Source organism: Halictus rubicundus, chromosome 1, assembly GCF_050948215.1.
Source record: "Halictus rubicundus isolate RS-2024b chromosome 1, iyHalRubi1_principal, whole genome shotgun sequence".
In the NCBI taxonomy this organism is placed as follows: Eukaryota; Metazoa; Arthropoda; class Insecta; order Hymenoptera; family Halictidae; genus Halictus; species Halictus rubicundus.
The window spans coordinates 2,754,742-2,773,154 of NC_135149.1; the positions used below are offsets into that span (position 1 = coordinate 2,754,742).

Below are 18,413 nucleotides of genomic sequence, written 5' to 3' on the forward strand. Positions count from 1 at the left end.
TTATCGAAAAATGATGTTTCAAATGGTTAAAAACACTACTACCGATATTTGTCGCGCGCAACAGTAACTTTTGCGTCGCAAATGTTGCAACTATGTTAACATAAAAAAGAAAGAGCTGCAAGTAACAGTAGACATTTTCAATATTTTGCACGATAGTTTTGGATTTCATGCGTTTCCGTCAAGGCACAGGTGAGTAGACAATAATTCACTTGTAGATAATATCGATAAATTTTAAAGGAATTTACTTTCCATCGAGTAGATATTGTACGTAGATACATAGTTCGTATTCAATACCACCTTTTCTGCTTTCGATAGAACCTTCTATTTTTCTCCGTAGTAATTAATAAATGTTGAAGTGTTTTTCCACGTTTAACATTTCGAAATTTTAAGGTCAGTTCTACAAAGGAAATTTTTTATCGATAAAACACTTTTGTTTACGCGGCGAATATCGGTTATCGTTTGTACCTCAATTTATCGCAAAACCGTAAACACTATATACACCTTGTTGTTCGATTCTGTACTCGTTCTATACTAATTATTCTATTTTTCAGCAACATAAAGACAAACCAAACATGACAGAAGGCATGTTAGGTGCAGATATCTGCAGGGTCTGTCGATCCGAAGGTTTAGCAGACAGACCATTGTTTCATCCTTGCATTTGTACAGGCAGTATTAAATGGATACACCAAGAATGTTTAGTGCAATGGTTGCGTTACTCGCGCAAAGAATACTGTGAACTATGTGGACACCGTTTTTCGTTTACACCCATCTATAGCCCAGACATGCCACGCCGGTTACCATTAAGAGATGTCATCGGTGGATTATTCTCGAACATAGTTACAGCTGTTAAATATTGGCTACACTATACTTTAGTTGCGATAGCATGGCTAGGCGTTGTTCCGTTAACTGCTTGCAGAACGTACAGAGCTTTGTTCAGTGGACCTCTAGATCTGATTCGTGTAAGTATTCCAAGTTACAAATATAAATATACGTACAGGAAACTCCTAGGATCGTTCAACAACAAAAACAATGTACTTTTTGTTGTTACAGATAATGTCGTTACCAAGAGACATGCTATCCACAGAAAATATATCGTCGGATGTATTTCACGGCTGTTTCGTAGTTACTTGTACGCTATTCGCGTTTATTGGTTTGGTGTGGTTGAGAGAACAAATTTTACATGCCGATGGTCCAGATTGGCTAGAACGAGACATAGTGGTAGTGCCTGTGGTTCCGTTTAACGCGAACATACCTCAAAGGCAAAGAGCCCTTTTGCAACAGGAAATTCAAGATAATAATAATGTTCCACCTTTTGTGAACCAACCCCCTGTTTTGATAATAGACGTTCTAAATTTTCCTGGGGATGGAAATGGAGAAGGACATAGGGTAGAAGATAATAATTTAGCAAATAATCAAAGGATAGATGGAACCGAAGGAATCGATAGAGATATCGAACCGCAAGTAGCTGCGAGAAATCCGGAGCCACAGATAGATCAACCTCCAAGAGATTTGGAGCCACCTATAGCTCCCAGAGATATAGAACCGTTAATACCTCCTAGAGACATGGAAGAACCTACACCTCCTAGAAACATTGAACAACCACCCAGAGAAGTACCTCACATAGAACAGGTGGGAGTAAACGGTGAACAAGCGAACGCGAGGCCCGGCGAAGGGTGGAGAGATCAAGGTCAAGCTCAAGCTCAGGGTCAAGGTCAAGGTCAAGGCCCAGCACAAGGTCAAGCCCAAGGCGAAGCCGAAGAAGCCAATTGGAATCCAATGGAATGGGATAGACCTGCCGAAGAGTTAACTTGGGAACGTCTTCTTGGATTGGATGGTTCTCTAGTTTTTCTCGAACACGTATTCTGGGTCGTGTCCCTGAATACTCTATTTATCATGGTATTTATTGACGAAATGATTTCAATGAAACATTCCCGAGTTCATTCCTGTGAATCGAAATCTCCCATTCAATTTTTCTTTTTCAGGTTTTTGCTTTCTGCCCGTACCATATCGGTAGTTTCGCGATAGCTGGATTAGGATTGCAAGAGTACGCAGCCGCATCCCATTTCGAAGGACTAGTGACGACATTGTGCGGTTATTATGTGATCGGGGTCTGTTTGGTAGTTCTTCATACACTGGCAGGTGTCCTAGGTTTCTACGATTCGCAACGTATACTAGGCTTATGTTACGTTATAGTAAAGGTTTCTTTGCTATCCGTCGTGGAGATAGGTGTACTTCCTTTGGTATGCGGCTGGTGGTTAGACATTTGTTCGTTAGCAATGTTTGACGCTACGCTCAGAGACAGAGAATCCTCGTTCAGATTAGCTCCTGGCACTTCGATGTTTATTCATTGGTTGGTTGGAATGATTTACGTATATTATTTCGCTTCGTTTATTCTACTGTTACGGGAAGTGTTACGGCCTGGAGTACTATGGTTCTTGAGGAATTTAAACGATCCTGATTTCTCGCCTATCCAAGAAATGATACATCTTCCAATTTTGAGACATGTGAAAAGACTCGTTGCGTCCACAGTTATATTTGGAACATCTATTTTATTAATGTTATGGCTGCCGGTGAAGTTGTTACGATGGGCATGGCCAGGATTTTTACCATATACAGTGACCGTTCAAAGCGAAGCTCAAGTAAGCAATCTGTACCTCTGACAGTGAATTTGTTGTAATTGTAGTTCGATTTTATTTGTTAAAATACTCTCATGATATCTCTGTGATACAGGTCAGCGAGTTTTCCTTGGAACTGTTGTTACTGCAAGTGGTTCTTCCTGCGTTGTTGGAACAAACTCATACGCGTACATGGTTAAAATCTCTCGTCAGAGGCTGGTGTCGAGTAGTGGCCTGGATGTTGGACCTCCAATCGTACCTTCTAAGGGATCAGACAGAGGACCCAGGACCAGCGGTGATCGAAGAGCCGCCACATCTCGATTTAGGCGCCGCGCATCAGGCATTACTACAAAGAGACGGACCAACAACTTTTCAACCATACGTCAGACCACGCTGGTTTCCCGCTAGACTGATCGGTCTTTTGTTCTGCGTATGCGTTTCTCTCGTTATCGCAAGTTTGATCGCAATGACTCTTCCTGTTTGGCTGGGACGCAGAGTAATGGCGTTGTGGATGGTTGGAGCACCCGCTCCATCTCCGCCAGTGTTACCGCCTACTTTGAGTGGTTCGGGTAAGAATTACAATTACAGTAACAATATGTTATGCGCAGGCAAGATATCCAAACCAACTTGAGCTCCTATATATTTTGTAGAAGCCCTCATATGTTTATATGTATATATACCTTTTCTCGGAATTTTTTAGAAACGAACGAAGCAGTGGTTGCTTTATCTGGACGGGTACACGAGCTTTACACGGTAGCTTGTGGAATGTACGTATGCTGGGCCGCAGTAAGAGGATTGGCTTTAGCGTTTTCTTGGCTACCTCGTGGACGAAGAGCCGTGCTAGACAAAGTAAAGCATTGGGCGATCATAGGCGTGAAAGCGTCGGTTGCATTTTTCCTACTTATTGGCCTAATACCGCTATTGTTTGGTCTCCTTCTCGAATTGGTTGTTGTAGTACCTTTACGCGTACCCCTGGTACAGAATCCAATATTATTCATCTGGCAAGATTGGGCTTTAGGCGTGTTGTACACGAAAATTGCAACGGCCATTACAATGATGGGACCGGACTGGAGAATTCGCATGGCGATCGAACGGGCATACAATGACGGCATTAGGGAAATAGATTTGAAATTTATTGTGACCGAATTGGCGGCTCCGGTAATATGCTGCTCTGGTCTTGCCCTAGCCGTTCCGTATGCCGTAGCCTATGGAATAGTACCACTATTGATTACAAATTTGCAAACACAAATTCTCATCGCCAGACATTTATATCCTTTCCTCCTGATGGTAAACTTAGTGTGTATGATTATATATTTTCAAATTCGTCAGTTTAAGAAATTCTACGAACATATAAAGAATGACAAATACCTCGTGGGACAAAGACTAGTAAATTACGAGCATCGGAATAAATCTCAGTCGCAACAACAGTCTCAAGCGTCCAGCTAAAGTTGCTAGTGTAGTTGTTTTTCAATGGCGATATCAAATCGATGAAAACTTCTACGAATGTACAGTTTCTTTCGCGCGGAAATACAACAGATATTCATTTTTGTCAATTGATCTTACCTTTTGCTACGCTAATTTATTAACGTGCAAACGATACCGTTCTCAAATTCCAACGATTATCGTCTAAGGTATCGTTTTATTATTTTGTACATTGAGAGAGGTATCATTTCAATGTTGTGAAACACGATGCGCGCAATTTCGAATGAATATGATTTAAGGAACATGAAATTCAACGTCATCTGTTCATTGTCGATAAAACTGCTCGTTTGTTTTAAGTAGAACATGAAGTTCTCTACCGTGGAGGTACAATGTACAAAGTTTTAATTTATTGAAAATTCTCCATTCTGTTGCTTAGATAATAGAGTTTCAGACAAGGAATATCGTGAGAGTATAGCTGCATTTTAATTGAAAAGTTGTTGGACAAACATTAACGCAATCATATTTTATTGTAAAAAAAATTAAGATTTAAGCAGAAAATATCTATACATTGAATGGAAATAAAGAGAACTATATTTCCTGAAAATCTTAGCAAAACCATTTGTCGCTTAAATCATTGAGTTACCACTTATCATTGGACGTTGAATACTCACGTTAAATTACGACCGTATGAATTTTATATTTTAGATAGAAGCATATTATTGTTAATACAGTATATTTACTTTTCACAACTTATGTTTTCGACACATGTCCCTTTATTATAAAATATTTTCAATTTAATATGTGAATTTTTTTTTTATATAAAAATACAAGTGTCAATAAATTGAGCTTGAGTTAATTAAACCGTATATACATTCAGAATACGATGAACATACATACACACACGTAATATATGTTTTACATATGGTATGCATAATTTTATGTACAAAGTTAGATATAAGTAAAAACTATTTATTTGTATACCGATCCTACACAAATTAACGAAATTATATGATCATTAAAGATGTAAAGACATTTTTGCGATGTACTTTAAAACATTCTCGAAATAAAGAAAATCCTTGTAAAAATGTCATTTATTTGTATACATGTAAAAGAAAAAGTTTTAAATATATTCATACAACGTAAAGAATAAGCAAAATCTATATAGAAATATCATATAAACGTTGAAAATGTATATGTGAGTAAAAGTATCTGTTTCAGTGTATGGACGTTATCATCGCCTACCTCCTGAATAAAAATATCTTCCAAGAATCCATTGAAAATAGACTTTAAAATATGAAAACGTCATCATTTTCTTGGTGGTTGTATGATTGTTCCTGTTAGCCGAAACAATGTAGGATGTTTCTCAATCGTTAGATATAGTAAAGTGAAGATATTGATTTCCTAAAACATATGGAACGTATTAATACTGAAGTTTTATTACGTGTCACGTTAAAGTTTCATTGTGTGGTTTATTACCTGGACAACAGCAGGCCATTTCCACGAAATATGTATCGACGGGATCGAATGTTCTGAAGAATATTTTACGGTTGCTGACTTTTCTAAGCTCGTGAAATAAACTCTTAGTTGTATACCCATTTGACACAATATCACGTCTATGTATTTTTCCTTTACATCGAATACAATACCCATGGTAACAAAAGGGCCATTTAAACCTACCAAGTAAGCAAAGTACAATTCGCTAATTTGCTTCTGAGCCAATTGTGCAGACCACTTTTTCAAATTGCAATTCGCCGCTATTCTAAAATGATAAATACAACGTGACTACACGTTCTTCACAATTTGTTGCAACGGCAAGATACTTGTTTCTAATTTCCAATTTAACTTACTTCATGCACATCTCTTTTGACCACCTTTCCGGCATTGCTTCATTTTTTATGACAGAATATAGTAACCGATGTACCACGCAATCGGAGTATCGCCTAATGGGAGAAGTGAAATGCGTGTAGTAAGACACGTTCAAAGCATAATGTCTCAAATCCTCTTCCGTTTTAAGACTAGACGAACAGTTGTAAGTTGCGCGCTAAAAAATAAAAATTTCCTATGTTATGCGGTATTGTGTTACGAGAATAATTTGATAAGAAATGACAAATCGTACATTCATTGCTTTAGTGCAAAGATTATTAATAACCATCACTCTATACTCCGTTGTAGCTTTGGAATCGCTAGTTTCCGATTGTAATTCTTCGTATCGTTTAATGCTAGCATGCAATGATCCAGAGGTTTCAATGTCTAAATGAATTCCAAATTTTCCCAGAATATCTTTCGTTTTAGTCAGGGTAAGCTTCAAAGGTTTTTTATGATTGCGCAATAAAGCAGTTTCAGGAACTTTTTCATACAAAAACATGGCAACTGTCATATTAGCTAGCAACATAAACTCTTGTATAAGACTAAAACATAATATACACGTGCATATTAAATGAAACAATTGAATTCAAGTGCCGCTACAATTCGCAAAATAATATTAATACCTATTACTCTCTTTCTGCTCTTCTATCCAATAAGATGTTGGTTTACCCGTAGTTCTATCAAGCCCGACATGTAATTTTTGTTGATCTATCTGCAAAGCACCATTCGCATATCTCTCTTCGCATCTCTTAGTAGCCAAATTATGTAAAATGTTTACTTTCGAAGATAAATCGTTAATGTTATAATTGCCGCTTACATGCAGCATGTCTACAGACCAATTTTTATTTTCCGGATCTTCAATAAATTGTTGAGCATGTTCATAAGACATTTTACAACAAGAATTTATCACAGTCTTAGCAAAACGATATTTCACGATTTTTCCTTCTGACGTCATTTCAAAAATAACAGAAAAAGTTAATCTATCTTGACCAGGCAATAGGGAACATACGTTGCACAGTTGCTTCGGTAACATATGATACACGTTATCAGTCGTGTAAATACTTGTAGCTCGTTTTGCTACTTGTACATCTAACGGAGATAAAAACTCTAAATAATAAGTAACGTCAGCTATATGTACACCAATCTGGAATATGGAAAGCATACAATAGCAAGTAAATACGGGCTCAAATAATTATATAAGAAATCATTTTAAGCAACAAGAACATTACCTCGTAGTTTCTATTTTCTAACGGTTTACAGGAAACTGCATCGTCTAAATCGACGGCATTGTCGGGATCAATAGTGAATATACATTCGTTTCTCCAGTCTTCTCGATTTTTCGTATCTTTTTCTGTTAAAAAATAGTCTTTGTTTGGAAGACCTTTCGTCACTTCTTCGTTATAAGGTGTTATATCTAAATTAAGTTCAAGCAATATTGCATTCGATTCTGTAGATATTTCACCTGCTGTTCCAATCATTTTGATAAGTCTCCTGTGGTCAACATAAAATATTATTAATCACGTTTACTATCGGAAACTTTGAATGTTTCAAATTGTAATCATACCCATGTGAATATATAGTTTTGAACCAGTCAGTAATCGTAGCTAGAAATAATATATCTTCTCCCACTACAGCAGTTGTCCCACTACCGTCTTTTATCAATGGATCTTCCATTTGCTTTATTTTAAGTATTGGCAAGCGTTTATCTCTAGGATAAAAACGTAAACTTAGTCCTTGACATTCCAGATGTCCCACTGCTAGTCTCGGATGTTTTTTTTCTAATATGGAAACAATAACGCCTGTCTTTCGGTTTTCCGATTCCCACAGTGCTGGAGGATTTATACGGGCTACAACATGATCTCCGTCTAATGCTCGATTTCTGTCTAATACTCCAGCAATTAATAAATCCACCTCGTCGTTGGGCAGTGATAAATATGCGTGCTTAGGGAATTTAGGATTAATGCGCAAATATCCTTCCACGTATTTTGCATTCTCTGCATTTTGATTCTTTAAAAGTTTTTGGACTTCCTTTATGGGAATATATTCTGGAAATATAATTCTTTTCTTAGTTGTTTTAGCTATTTTTTTAGCCTTGAGTCTTTCATTTTGTTCTTCAGTATTTTCTAAGACTTCCTTGGTGTTGTTGCACTCGAATTCTTGACATTTTAGTTCTTTTAATTTCTGGTTTTCCTTTTCTGCTTTAATATCTCTTTGTGGTTTCTGTAAAATTTAATGTTTAATGTTTATATATACACATATATATAAAGAATTCTAAGAGTTTTAGCAAATTAATTTACTATTTTACCTGTTTAGGAACATTTTGAAGCTTGTCTTGAAAACAAATATTGGAACCTCTTTTTCCAGTTTCTTTACCATTTGCTTCTACTTTTACAGAACGGTTTGTTCTTTGTCCATTATTCTTGTCCGTTTTTTTCGAGTAATGCGGTGTTGGATCCTTTTTATATTCATAATTTTCAAGAATATCCGCTGTCCGAGACATATTTTCAAGAGAACCCAAAGGACTGACTTCTTCGTTCACAGTTTCGATACCACATGAATTCTTTTATTACGAAGAATCTTCTTGTATAGTTACTATTTGATAAGACTTCTAAATGTTATTGGAAAATACTCATATAAAAGTGGCATTACTTGTGACTTGATAATGTGAGACAGACTTATCGAATTCAGTGATAACAAAGCGAAAAACTTCGTGAGCAAACTGTCGGTGTATTGTAATTCTAGAAACATAATCCCGATTTAATAAGAATAAGATACAACCAAATTAATTGCTTCGCAATTTAATTCTCCATTCTGGGATCCTAACCTTCTCGTATAAATGAAAGAGTTGCTAACCTCAGCCGCCGGAGAGACAATCAAAACGGTTCTTCTTCATAACCTTGCTTGTTCAAACAAACATCTGTTATAATGACAAATTTTGCTTAATTTATGGTGGGGTATTCGGTATTGCAAAAAGTTCTTGGTTTTGAAAAGTATATCTATGAGACACGAGCAAAGTACAATCACAATTTTTGTTCAACGCTATCAGATTGTCTGTGGAATCCCCTTGAAGCGATAATGTATCTTAATAATCGTTGTTTGTAGCATTTTTAATTTGTATTTGATTTTCTGATGTGCAATGATAAAAGTCAAAAATACATGTCACCATCTGCGGTAAACCGTCCATGACACTAACGCCAATTACCTATCTATATATTTAGTACCATAGTACAATAGCCTTTGTGCGAGATAATGTCACTTGCTGCTTCTCTACCTGTTCCATCGAAATCAGATACGAATAAAAGAAAAATATAGCGCATAGCAAGTATCGTTTCCTATAATCGTATAATCTGCATCGTAAAAATTCTAAAATCGTAAAATTCTGCATTATTAGAGTACATAAATACATGTCTACATATGTCTATTGGGCGTCTTTTCGTATCTATGTTCAAATTTTTTTAACCGAGCGCCTAGAATTCATCGTGTCCGACATCTGGAGGTTGAGGACGATACTACTTGGCTCTGGTAGCTTGAGCCCGTTGCCGTATGATGGCGCTACAAGTTTGCAGACGATACTCATCGTTACCGAACGAAAGAAAAAATTAAATATTAATTAAAAAGTTTAGAAAAATGTTAACGAGGCTATGGATCGTCTACACGACAAAAAATGATATTGGGTGATCGATCGGTCTACTACCTCGTCCGTGATTGCAACCTGCTCTGGTCTGAAGCCGAACGGATGGTAAGTAGATTTGCTGGGGAAACGTTGGCAGAATCTTGTTGGAGGGCCCGTTTTCTAGAGAATTTCGACGATTGGCGAGAAGCTAACAGTCAGCTGCAACGATTGGACTAGCTGGCGAGCAGAGCGAGGCGTAAGGTGGTGGAGGCACGGAATAGTCGTGACCGGAGCGTTGCGGAAAGGCAAGGTTGTTTCGATCGGTATCAAAGGAAGACGTTAGCTCGCGCAGTCGGCCGAGGGACTGGTTCACTGGTTGGTGAGCAACGACAGGATCGCGAGGAAGAGAGAAAGAGTACGGCCGGAGGAACCAGGAGGAACAGACAGTTACAGACATTCGTCGGCGTGCGAGAGAGAGTGCGAGTCGAGTGAGAGTCACAGTCGTGGTGTTTCAGTCGACGGAGGAAGCCTGAGCTCTCGGTGGACGTCCAGAGGATCGAACGACGGAAATATGTTTCACGTAAGAAGATTAACGAGGCCGTCGATCGCGTTGAAACAAGCGCCGACAAACAATGACATTATTCATAACACGCTGATACGCGCTGTGCCGGCGTTCCAAGCACGCGGTTACGCCGACCATCAGATTCCTGACCGTCTCAAGGATATTCCAACGGATGCTAACCCAAAGTTCTTCGACATGGTCGAGTACTTCTTCCACCGTGCCTGTCAGATCGTCGAGGACAAACTAGTCGAAGACATCGGCAAACGTTCTAGGGTGACCGTCGAGGAGAGGAAGAAAAAGGTGAAGGGTATTCTGATGCTGATGGAGCCATGTGATCACATCCTCGAGACCGTATTCCCTCTGAGACGCGATTCCGGCGACTACGAAATGATAACTGGCTACCGTGCTCAGCATTCCACTCACAGAATACCTTGCAAAGGAGGTAAAGTCAGACACACACCGACTGTTGTTTCGATTTCCGACCGTCTTCGATAATCCCCGCGTTTCGATTGTGCTCTCCGATCAGTTCGACCGTTAACGATTCGTCTATCGATTGACACGAGTACGTGTTTCAGGTTCACCTTCTCCCCTTTGTCGAATTAAACGAACGCGCAGCGTGTTCACCGTTGCGCGCAGAACGATGATCGGTCTAGCTCTCCGCCAGAATTTCCTTCTTTTTACCACGGATGCTCGGCAGTCGTTTGAATACGATATCGCCGAGCGCATTTCAATTACGTCATCGATGACGGCATCGGGACACTCTGCGCACGAAACCTCGGCAACCTTCGAAACCGGAGCAAATTCGTGCAGGACTAAAAAAAATGCTTTTTCCTTGCGAATATGCACCTGATCGAGCTTCGTTTCGCTGGTTACTTCTAAGTTTTCTTGTACGCCGAGCGTTCGCGGTTAAACTCGTCGCGCTTACGACGATTTTACGGCTTCAGGCATACGGTATACGACGACGCGGTTTTAACCTCGTTTCTGGAGGAGCAGATTAGGGGAAGCGTGTACACAACGCCCGCCAAATTCTTCGAACGAATATTCGCGATTTTCTTCTACCCGCGGGGTCGATCCGCCTTATTTACCATACAAACTTATAGAAACCGTCAGCTTTAAAACTATAAACACTCGCAAACACGTGACTCGAGTCGAACAAAAAGAACGCGGTAAAGATTCGAATACGGTATGTGAACACGATGACGTAATAAAAACGAGTCGACTAGCCTTCTTCTGTTAACAGATTAATCTCTTGAACTCGATTCAATTTTCGTGTATCGGATCCATCTGCTAATTAATTTTTGCCTATTCCGCTTTTACCGTGCCATTATCGTTTAGCGCGTTCCGTCGCCGCATCAGCGCAACACAACGCAACGATTATAAAATTACCAGAAAGACGAGGTAATTCATTTAATAATGGCTCGTATGCGGGTCACACGGTGGCTAACGTGTTAACCTTGTGACCTTCTTTCAGGATGCAAGTTCCATTTGAAACGATAACGTTAGAGTGTTATTTCGTTGAGTTACGACCGATGAGCGCGTTTTTACGTTCGCTCTGCATTTCGGAGGAACGCTGCCCACGGTGATTATGTTACACCGATTTAGCCGCGCTCGGTTTTAATTCGTCGCCCTAAACGCACGCACGTATCAGCAGAATTTTTCAATTGGCGAAACCGGCCGTTGGGAATGTTGCGGACGTCCGTCAGTCCGCCCGACCATATCGTTATCTCCTTGGTGTAAATTTGTACGAGCTCGTGATTAGCAAATAGATGATCTCGCGCGTGCTAGAGAATCGCTCGAGCGGGAGGAATCGTTCTCGCGAGCCAAATAAACAGATTCCGCCTCGATGATCGTTGCCCGCGGTTAGTCATCGATCAAGCATTATAATTACTTTGTTTACCGGTGTTTTATGACTACGACAGGCTGGCGCGGTCACCTGTCTCGTTACAACGGTTCAGCATCGGCTGCACCGTAATCCTCTTTATCTAACGTCTCTTTCCTTATCGTTCCTGCCTGAATCGAGAGACGCGTCGACGACCCGCCCATCTTTGGGCGCGAACCGCGTCAAAAACAAGCGGCTTTGAGATCACGAGAGCATCATCGGCGAGCCTTCGCCGAGGATGACGCGTACGGAGATATCGGAGTATTTCGCTCTATAGTTAGAATATAATTGCGACGAGCTGAGAGCATCGAGCAGAGTGACGCGTTCCGATGCCAAGCTGTCTACCTTTTTCTTCGTCGGACCTGCCAAACGTTAGCTAACCAACCGCTGATTCGCATTTTAATTCGAGAGTTTTGGCAATCGCCGGTATCTCGTGCCAATGTCACGATGCCTTCGGGTCAATGACCCCAAGCCGCGACCCGACGCGACGAATCACCGATTTTCTTGTCTAACGCGGCCCGAGACCGCGATCGATCCACAAGGAACACCTGTACAGTCCCGATAATTTCCTAAATTTCGATACCGTCTGTTGTTCATCGCGCCGATTTTAACTAGACTACGGATTTTATGCATTTATGACAAAATTGAGTAGACGCAATTTAAAATAATGAGAAGATTCAAATTAGCAAAGAAAGAATCAGCTTTCCATTCGCTTTCGACCTATTTCTTGCAATTGATGCAGGACATTTTACTTGAGTTTTTGCGGAAAACGAATCAATCGTTCAGCAATTGTAGGAGGATTATAACTTTTAAATAACAATCTCAAAAGAAACGACTCTATCGTATTATTCCGGATGATTCGATCGATTCACGAACGAAATTGTCATTGCTATCGAAAAGTCGACGGAGACGACTTCTCAACAGCGAATCGTAAACGATTGTTCGTGTCTTCTATGACTGTGAAACTTGCCCAATCTTTACAAAAGCAAGTACGTCGAGACTCGTTTACAAAGTCTTGAGAACAGTGGGAGCCCGATAGCTTACGCCTGTCGGTACCACGATTTGTTATCGTGACCGGGAGCAGATTGTGTACCCCGACGACAGCTTGAAATTCCACGTTCCTCGACCAACAAGGCGACAGATCGAAAAAAATGAAGCCCAGCCCAAATATCTACTCGACTTATCTTCCAGCTGTTATTTGCCAAAGTCATTAACGAGGTCGTTCGAATGCGCGAGACCCTGACTAGCCGTCGTCGCGTGACTATTTTCGAACGATAACGCGTGCGTGGGTATTACGTATCGTTCGTTTACGCCTGCTTACGTCGCTGACCGATTTACACCAACCGTCGTCGACCGTTCGTTTCCGATATTATAAAAATAAACCTGTCGCTAGATGGCTTGTCGCGAATCAACAGACAACCATTAAGACGGTTGCTGGATGGTGTCACGGCTTGGCACATGCCACCATAAGCCGTTCACCGTCGTGGATTCGACTGAGTTCGACCGAAACTACGAAAAACCAATTGTCCTCTTAGCGCCGGTACATATTGCAGCTTTATCCGAAGATGATTCGTTATCGCGTTAATCGCGATCTATACAACTCTCGTCGGGATATTGACACGTGACAACCGCTCGTATCCGATCGCGAGCGCGATCGCAATCGCAATCGCGTGACCTTCGTTCACGAAATTAATTTCGAGATCCCCGAGAAAGCGTCGGCTGTCGACGAAACCGAATTATTGCGTAATTGGTCGTCGACGAAACCGAAAGCTAATTTTAGATCGCGCTGTTTCGCGAAACCCTTTTCCGCCACGACGCGCCGCTCGGTATTGCTCTCGATTACCGGCGACGGGACTGCGAGATCATTACGGCCAGTATATATATACGGCGTGTGCGATCGACCGATCGTAAAAACGATCTCGGCTCGAAGAGGAACGGAGAGAGAGAGAGAGCTCTGCTCGACAAGAGTCGCGTTATTTATCGATTGTATTCTCTCGCAGCAAAAAGGAACGGTATCGTTTGTACAGCGCGCATTCCGTTCGTTATTTGCGCGTATTCGTTGTATTATATTTAGCACCGATCGTGGGACCGGTGGCTTGCCAAGATTCTATCGAAAATATTATAGCATTTACAGCCTGTTGTTTGCATCGGGTCTTTCCAGGTATCCGTTTCTCGATGGACGTTTCCCGAGACGAGGTGAAGGCTCTGTCCGCGCTGATGACGTTCAAATGCGCCTGTGTGGACGTCCCCTTCGGTGGCGCCAAAGCCGGTATCAAGATTAATCCAAAATTGTACTCCGAACACGAGCTCGAGAAGATCACCAGAAGATTCACGTTGGAGCTCGCGAAGAAGGGATTCATCGGTGAGACGAAGATGCTCCGAAATACTCGAAGCGGTTTCTCCTCATCCTCTTCCTCTTCGTTTCCTTCTTCTATTTTCTCGCCAGTTCGAGGATTGCGGTTCGCTGTTCTCTGCGATAAAATTTTCTTCAAGTCGAACTCACAACGACAAAGACCAGCAGACCGCAAAGCGTTAATCCCGCGAAGGCACGCCGCTTCCTTGGTCTATTACGCAATGCCACACTGGAATTTTTCTAAACATTTTGTAAAAATTTCCTAAAATAGTTTCGGGGGTAGATATAGTTCGAGGTTACAAAGTTCAATTGCTCGGAAGCCATTAAACGGAGGTCGGATTTACAAAATTCTTGCTGGGTTGCAACAACGTCCGAAGGGGTCGGTTAGTGTTCGAGGAAGCAGCATTCGGTTTCCACGAGCGTATCGCGGTATTTCGTAATCCGTTTGTTTTCACGAAATTGTTTGCTCGTTTTGCCTCGACAAGATGCTATCTCGACTGCTGAGTCGAACATAATTCGCGACCAGCTAGCGATTACTGGCCGATGGTAATTGATCGATCGATCGATCGATGGAACTAACTAAATTACGGGCCAAGGGTAGTCACGTGACTGTTGCAGAGTCAGCCGGTCGGTACCTGCTGTACAACTTCCGTTCACAGCCTTCAGACACAGACTTAAGATCTGTCTTGTTCTTGGTCCGACGGGTCTTAAGTCTGTGACTAAACTTGTCACATTTTTTGCTCTATATTATCGATATCATGAATTCTGACTCTAGAAAGTCATGCCGAAACGGGCGTCAAGTTTTTGGCTTTATTTCGCAGAGAATCAAGACAATATATAACTCAATTTGTAGCTGGAGATATTTTCTAGCGCGCTCCACCCTCGATTTCATCCAGAAAACTCATCCGATCGCATAAAACTGCTTGGATTCCGTGGCATGCACATCATCAATTTTTTACCTACTTCTAACACTCATATTACAGAATACCTGCATAATCTCGTTAGCTCATCACCAGCGCGCGCTGCATTGAGCCCTTTCCCAGCGAAAAATATTCTCATATAAAGACGAAAAGTTGACGCACGTGAAACCATTTTTCGCCTAATTTAGTCGGTAACGTTGTCACTTTGCTTTATCGTGGGTCTACTGAGACGTGGTCGTAGAGTGAAAGAAGCGTTTAACGAATTCCGAATGATCCTCAGGGCCTGGCGTGGATGTACCCGCTCCCGATATGGGAACTGGCGAACGCGAAATGTCTTGGATCGCGGACACCTACGCGAAAACGATCGGTCACCTGGACATCAACGCGCACGCCTGCGTCACCGGAAAGCCTATCAACCAAGGTGGCATTCACGGCCGAATATCCGCGACTGGTCGCGGTGTCTTCCACGGACTAGAGAACTTCATCAACGAGGCCAACTATATGAGCATGATCGGTGGGTCGCGATCACTCAATTTCCCATCTTTCCCAGATCCATAGCATTGTTCGTAGTCGATTAATATCATTTGCAGCTGCGATGCTGCAAGCCTTTTTTCCTTTGCCGACGTGTATCGTAAAATTATTGCCACACTGAAGCAACATAGAGCTTTTTTTCACAAGAAATCACAACATGTTGCTCGATGTTATTTCGGCGTGGACATAGCTTAGCGTTCTTCGCAATCCCAACCGAACGTGAAGAACCTCCTGACACACGCACAGCCCCGCGGCACAGCTTTAAATCACGCGAAATTTAGTTTAGCTGGAAACTTTGAATACATAAAATTGATTGGAAAAATTTTATCGCTTATCGTAACGTGGGACAATAAGTGACAGGGAGGAAAAGAGAGCACATGCTTGCGCAACGACCCGCGAAGGAAGTATAGTTTCTCTTTCTATGAATTGAATTGATCGCCCGTAGGCACTACGCCGGGCTGGGGAGGTAAAACGTTCATCGTGCAAGGTTTCGGTAACGTCGGTCTGCACTCGATGCGTTATCTGCACCGCGCCGGAGCCACCTGCATAGGTGTGATCGAGCACGACGGTTCAATCTGCAACCCGGAAGGCATTGACCCCAAGGCAAGTAACGTCCCTGTTTCAACGGAACAGGACGGGATAATATTGGCGTCGATGTAATATCGTTAATAAGATTGTTTGGTTGTTCAGCAACTGGAAGACTATCGCATAGAAAATGGCACTATTGTTGGCTTCCCTGGTGCCGAGCCGTACGAAGGTGAAAATCTTATGTACGAGCCTTGCGACATATTTATACCTGCAGCCGTCGAGAAGGTTATTAACAAAGACAACGCTGGGCGGATTCAGGTGAAGATTCGAAGAGATTGTCGCGTCGGTTTCGCAACGTTTAAATCATTTCTTTTCCCTAACGCAGGCTAAAATCATAGCCGAAGCTGCCAACGGACCAACCACTCCCGCTGCCGACAAGATTTTGATCGACAGAAACATTCTGGTGATACCGGATCTGTACATCAACGCCGGTGGTGTCACCGTATCTTTCTTCGAGTGGCTCAAGAATCTCAATCACGTGTCGTACGGTCGTCTCACGTTCAAATACGAGAGAGAATCCAACTACCACTTGTTAGGTGAGTTTGCGTCAACGAATAACGCACGGTGACAACGGACTGGTCGTGTTCTACGGGAATGTTCGTTTTCCAGAATCCGTGCAAGAGTCGTTGGAACGTAGGTTTGGTCGCGTGGGCGGTCGAATCCCCGTTACACCCTCCGAGGCGTTCCAGAAACGCATTTCCGGTGCTTCTGAGAAGGACATCGTTCACTCCGGTTTGGACTACACGATGGAACGATCGGCCAGGGTATTTATTCCAACGATTGATTCTCAATACCTTTCTTACCGTTATTCTATTACACCCGTGAAGACGCTCACCGAATAATACACATACGTTACTCTTACTTTTTCTCGATAGGCCATCATGAAAACTTCCATGAAATTCAACCTCGGCCTGGATTTGAGGACAGCGGCTTACGTGAACTCGATTGAGAAGATCTTCACCACTTACTCCGAAGCAGGACTCGCATTTTAAGTGGCCGGTAGCCGAGCACCGCTGATATCGATCGAGACCGGTGACGAGACGAGTGTATAAAATTATGAGCCAGTATTTTAAAACAATATCCACGACACCGCCCAGCTGGTGCTGTCCAGTCGGAACGACAACAGACCAAGACTACCGGCGAAAACGTGTCGTGTTTATCGGGTCGTACGATAGATTTCTTCAACGCATCGTAATTATATTAACGATTATTTGCCTAACGAATTACTTCGCGCGTTCGTGCACCGCCGATGGGACGAACACGGTTACCTGGTCGGTTGTATCGTAAACCCTCGTCTTTGCAAAGTCTTGCACGCGATGTAGCGCTCGCTTTCCAGGGACTAAGCTCCCGAAAAGGGTAAAAACCTTTCGTTCGATCTCCAGGATTCTGTTCGCAAGCCCGACGGTTCCGACGCGTTCCATCGACGATACGTACGGCACGCGTAGACGCGTGCACCGCAGAACAGTAAAACAGTAAAACAGTGTGATTCAAAATCGAGTACTGCCGCACCCCGTTCAGAATCAAGCGCATTCGTCACCTTTACTCTGCGAATCGAGCACGAGATCGACCGATACAACGTTAGTTCATTTTTATACATCTCTTGTTATTCGGTCGATTCTGTAGTAGAGTTCGTGCGATTCGTGACGACCGTGAAGATCGTGACGCAAACGAGGAGGACTAGCAGTCCTCGCGTAGCGTAATCGACACGAGAAAACAACTTTTCGGGATGTTATTTAGAATTAAGACTCATTTCTACCGAATCGGGAAGCGCGATTTATCACACGGTAATATTGTTATTAACTTCAAGAGTATGTTAATAAACATGTGCTCTTAATCGATCGTGCCTGATCTTTCATGTTCCTCGAACCCTCCGACGAACTCGGTCACAACGAAACCGCTTCTAGTTTTGCATTTCGCGATAATGTGCTCGCAAACTAATCGCACGTACGTGAAAGAAACCGAGTAATTTCTATTTTTCGAGAACGAGCACGCGAGCACGCAACCGCGCTTCACTCGGCATCCAATTCCGTCCCGTGTCCCAAATCTAATAAGTGCAACAAAGTG

General features: G+C 42.1%; 3 protein-coding genes across 4 annotated transcripts; 2 read left to right on the forward strand and 1 right to left on the reverse strand.

Annotated features, from left to right (window-relative positions):
- The first annotated feature begins 51 nt into the window (after nucleotides 1–51).
- Nucleotides 52–4,882, forward strand: March6 (membrane-associated ring finger (C3HC4) 6). Its single transcript, XM_076785126.1, has 6 exons — nucleotides 52–189; nucleotides 552–959; nucleotides 1,051–1,896; nucleotides 1,983–2,639; nucleotides 2,731–3,184; nucleotides 3,316–4,882. Exons 2-6 carry the CDS (start codon nucleotides 573–575, stop codon nucleotides 4,059–4,061), a joined length of 3,090 nt encoding a protein of 1,029 aa, XP_076641241.1. The 5' UTR covers nucleotides 52–189; nucleotides 552–572; the 3' UTR covers nucleotides 4,062–4,882.
- A 440-nt stretch (nucleotides 4,883–5,322) lies between these two features.
- LOC143352542 (DIS3-like exonuclease 2) lies at nucleotides 5,323–9,121 on the reverse strand. Of its 2 annotated transcripts, XM_076785139.1 has the most exons (9): nucleotides 8,728–9,121; nucleotides 8,209–8,641; nucleotides 7,468–8,123; nucleotides 7,133–7,394; nucleotides 6,527–7,047; nucleotides 6,154–6,445; nucleotides 5,885–6,078; nucleotides 5,514–5,796; nucleotides 5,323–5,438 (listed from the first exon to the last, which is right to left on the reverse strand). In XM_076785139.1, the coding sequence occupies exons 2-9, from the start codon at nucleotides 8,401–8,403 to the stop codon at nucleotides 5,343–5,345; spliced, it is 2,499 nt and encodes an 832-aa protein (XP_076641254.1). In that variant the 5' UTR covers nucleotides 8,404–8,641; nucleotides 8,728–9,121; the 3' UTR covers nucleotides 5,323–5,342. The 2 variants fall into 2 exon arrangements, with proteins under 2 accessions (XP_076641254.1, XP_076641262.1); XM_076785147.1 differs by lacking the exon at nucleotides 8,728–9,121 and having other exon boundaries at nucleotides 8,209–8,718.
- A 627-nt stretch (nucleotides 9,122–9,748) lies between these two features.
- On the forward strand, nucleotides 9,749–18,188 carry Gdh (glutamate dehydrogenase, mitochondrial). The gene is made up of 8 exons (XM_076785156.1): nucleotides 9,749–10,520; nucleotides 14,119–14,319; nucleotides 15,511–15,744; nucleotides 16,207–16,364; nucleotides 16,452–16,607; nucleotides 16,675–16,885; nucleotides 16,959–17,113; nucleotides 17,225–18,188. The coding sequence occupies exons 1-8, from the start codon at nucleotides 10,088–10,090 to the stop codon at nucleotides 17,339–17,341; spliced, it is 1,665 nt and encodes a 554-aa protein (XP_076641271.1). The 5' UTR covers nucleotides 9,749–10,087; the 3' UTR covers nucleotides 17,342–18,188.
- Nucleotides 18,189–18,413: the final 225 nt, after the last annotated feature.